Source organism: Myotis davidii, unplaced genomic scaffold (assembly GCF_000327345.1).
Source record: "Myotis davidii unplaced genomic scaffold, ASM32734v1 scaffold217, whole genome shotgun sequence".
Lineage (NCBI taxonomy): Eukaryota > Metazoa > Chordata > Mammalia > Chiroptera > Vespertilionidae > Myotis > Myotis davidii.
Window position 1 is genome coordinate 9,723,523 of NW_006290034.1, and position 3,876 is coordinate 9,727,398.

A 3,876-nucleotide genomic window follows, 5' to 3' on the forward strand; every position below is an offset into this window, starting at 1 on the left:
CCCTCCCTCCCTCTCCCTGTGTGTTTTCCTATCCTCATTCTGCATTTGGTGAAGAGTAGGGAGAAGGAAATGAGCCAGAAAATAGAAAATTAATACTTGGTAGAGTCGTCATATTTTAAAATTAATTTATAGGCAATGTCAGATAATCAGAGTTAAATCATTTTATCAGCAGGCCAGTGTAGGATTTAAAAATTGACATCCATCAGTGTAAATCAGTCCCAGGAGCCCCAGGGAATAGTCTCTGGGGACGAGGGCTGATACAGGGGTGGGCACAAGTGTAAATACTTGATTAGCTGTGTTCTTTCCCACAAAACCTGAGCCATTTCTCCATCCCAGTGAGTGGTAATGATAGCATGTTACATAGTAACGGGAGGGAAGAAGCTGCTATTCAGATCTGTGGCTAGCCTACTTTAAATTCTTGCCTTCCTCCCTGGCAATCCTAGGAAACTTGGGTGATGGGCACTCATTTTGGGTGCACTCCTGGCTCCTGGCTCCTTCTGTGCAGACACACACAGGACCCCATGTCCCCCAGCTGTCCAGGTGTCCCAGCTCTGCCATGTGCCTGCAAACAGGAGGGCCCACAGGTGTGCCACTTGTATACCAGGGAGGCCTGGCCGCATTCAAGACCCGTCTTTCTCCTCTTGTCCTTGCAGCTCTTTGTCGAGGGCGCGTGGTGAGAGTCCCCACCGGGAGCCTGGTGCGGGTGGCGGGCACCGAGCTGGTCATCCCCTGCAACGTCAGCGATTACGACGGCCCCAGCGAGCAGAACTTTGACTGGAGCTTCTCGTCTTCGGGGGGCAGCTTCGTGGAGCTCGCCAGCACCTGGGAGGTGGGCTTCGGGGCCCAGCTGTACCGGGAGCGCCTGCAGAGGGGCGAGATCCTTCTGAGGCGCACCGCCAATGACGCCGTGGAGCTCCACATCAAGGACGTCCAGCCCTCGGACCAAGGCCACTACAAGTGTTCCACCCCCAGCACGGACGCCACCGTCCAGGGCAACTATGAGGATACAGTGCAGGTGAAAGGTACATCCTCAAGGGGGGTCTCCATGGCAGCAGCCAGACTTTCCCCTGACACTTGGCCGTGGGTGACTTTGTCAAGAAACTGAACACCTCTGGGGCCCTGCTTCCTCCTTAATGAGTAAGAGCATCTTATCTGATTAAAAGCAGGGGATGGGCCACGTGGCCCCCCAGGTCCTTTCTCTTCGCTGTGATTCTGGGCCATCCCTGGCTCAGGGGTCCTCAGACTACGGCCCGCGGGCCACATGCAAATACAAACATTGTATTTGTGCCCATTTTGTTTTTTTACTTCAAAACAAGATATGTGCAGTGTGCATAGGAATTTGTTCATAGTTTTTTTTAAAACTACAATCCAGCCCTCCAACGGTCTGAGGGACAGTGAACTGGCCCCCTGTTTAAAAAGTTTGAGGACCCCTGCCCTGGCTGGTGAGTTGGAGGCAGGAGGGCCAGGCGGTAGGGAGCCCAGCTCTGAGCCAGGTTGCCTGCACCCCATGAGTCACTTACTGGCTCTACCACTTGTCGGCTGTGTGGCATGGGCACGTTGACCAGCTGCCTCCTCTGTCCCAGTGCCTTTGTCAAAGGCGGTGAGGACAGGGAGATGGCACGTGTAAAGCCGCAGTAGGCATTCAGTGAAGGTTGCGATGAGAAGCTGACGGCCGTGATGATAATGTTTGGCCTGATGGGAATAACAGATACTTCAAAGCTCATGTCCTCCTGGGTGCCCGGGAGCACCTGTTAGTTCTTGAACTTGTATGGGTCATATGTAGAGAAAGAGCGATGTGGTCACGCTCGCTTATGATGGGCACGGCGAGCTGATTGGCCTGGCTGTGCAGGTCATCACACCTTGTATATTGGCAATGTTTTTTGTTTTTTTACATGATGCTTCTTCTTTTTTTTAAATGTTTTTATTCATTTCACAGAGAGAGGAAGGGCCCCCCAGCCAATAGTTTGCCCGTGGTTGCTCTATCCCCTTCCTCCTACCCTGTCCAATAAGCCTCTTTCCCCTCCTTCCTATATCCCATCATCCTCTGTCCCATCCGCCTCTGTACCCTCCCTTTTTCTGTCCCATTATCCAGTGTCCACTCCTTTTTGTTTTGTTTTTTCCCCACTTTCCAAATCCTGTTAGATTTACTCACACATTCAGTTCTCTGAATTCAACGAAGAAGGTCGGACAGGATATTGCCTGAATTTACACATGAGGACATGGGAGAGCAGAGGTTAATCGCTTTCTTAAAATCCCACAGCTCATTAGTAAATGAGCAAGAACAAACATTTTAATTTGGGGCTAGCCAAATAGAAACATTATCGTTGTTATTTGTATTACTTAATGATGCACTTATTTGTACCCTGCCTTGTTCCAGAAAGAATTGATATTAGGGTAGGAGTGTATTTAACAATCAAGAAAGTGGAAGAGGCTACATGTTGACATAACAAGAGGGCTCGATTCCCGCAGTAACGATTTGTAGAACCCTACCACACCTCAGAAACTGTTCCCCCATTTGACTCACGAGGGGATAAAACAGCCCTGTCCATGATGAAGGTATTAAAACATCAAACCTACCTCTTCCTTTTTCCTGTAGAAAATCCTAAAGATGTCTTTTAGAAAAAATGCCCCGTCAGGCATCCTGGCTTTGCAGCTAACGAATGCGTCACTTTTGTAGTCAGCACGCACATGCTACGCCTCCATTAGGTCAGATGCGCCCTGGCTTCCCCTCGCCATTGGAAGCAGAGGATGGCCCACGACAGAGGCTGGTTGGCTGCCCCGGGGGAGCCCCTGGCACCTGCCATCCGTGGTCCAGAATCGGCCTGGCCGTCAGCCTCGTGGGTTTGAAAGTTGTTCATCTGTGTTAGGGGAAACCGGCCTTGGGGACTGAGCCACGTTAGCCGGAATCACAGACGGGTGTATGTACTAGAAGGTCATTACATTCATTTTGTAGCAGGGATGGATCTTTCTAAATATGTAAGTTTTATCCTGTTTTCCTGAGTAGCCCTTCTTAAAGCCAGCAAGTTAGTTTCTGAGTGTGAAATGGTGGGAAAAACCAGATATAATGAATCGTGGTGTGCGAGCATTCTCTCATCCAGTTTGAAGACAGGCCTCAGGGATTGTCCCTGCCCCTGGGGAGAGGCCTCCCCCTCGCTGGCTTCCCCTCCTCTCACTTGTCTTCCAAAATGGCACTGACTAAACTTCCTTGATCCCTGGCCGTCTTTTCCTAGACTCTGTAGACGAGCCCGGCCCCTTTCCCGATGAGTTGGCCCGAAGAGTGCACACAGAGAGTTGAGGTGTCTGTCTGTTTGCCTCGACGGGTTCCCCACCTGTGGAATTCTGCTCGCTCTGCTCACTCGCAGGCAGTGCCCAGGCCCAGGCCCAGGAGCTCATGCCCAGCCTCCCCCTGGGGATCATGCTGCTTGGAGTCTTGGGAGATCCTTTGCGCTCCACACTCTAGTCCTGGGTCCTAACAAAGGAGTGTGTGACAGCTGACAGCTGTGGCCAGTGGTTGCACCGTGATTGCCCAGGGCCAGTGCTGTCCAGGGCACTTTGCCTCTAGCTTCCTGAGACAGGTCCACTTGTCATCCCTCTTCAGAGATGAGGAAACTAAGGCACGGAGGGGGTAAAGGGTAGTTTAAGGGGAGCAGAAGCAGGTCTCCAAGGCCCAACTCCCAAAAGGGAGTTTTCACCACCACCCCCAGTTCTACCAGGGGGTCTTACTAGGCCCTCTTTTATTTTCATTTTCAAGTGAGGAAGTCAATTAAGACGACAGGTGAATGACAATGGGAAACTGTGCCCGTCGGGGCATTAGCACAGGGAACGGGGGGTGGGGTGGGGGGGTGTCCTTGGTCAGCCCGGCTTGTGGCTCAAGGC

At 51.7% G+C, this 3,876-nt stretch overlaps 1 protein-coding gene across 1 annotated transcript in view; it reads left to right on the plus strand.

The window, feature by feature from the left end:
• PTGFRN (prostaglandin F2 receptor inhibitor) overlaps positions 1-3,876 on the plus strand; it is a gene marked incomplete at its 5' end in the record, with an annotated part of 52,538 nt that overhangs the window by 21,479 nt on the left and 27,183 nt on the right. Inside the window, 1 exon segment of the mRNA XM_015563538.1 lies at positions 654-1,099. Coding sequence (XP_015419024.1) covers positions 654-1,099 — 446 coding nt within the window.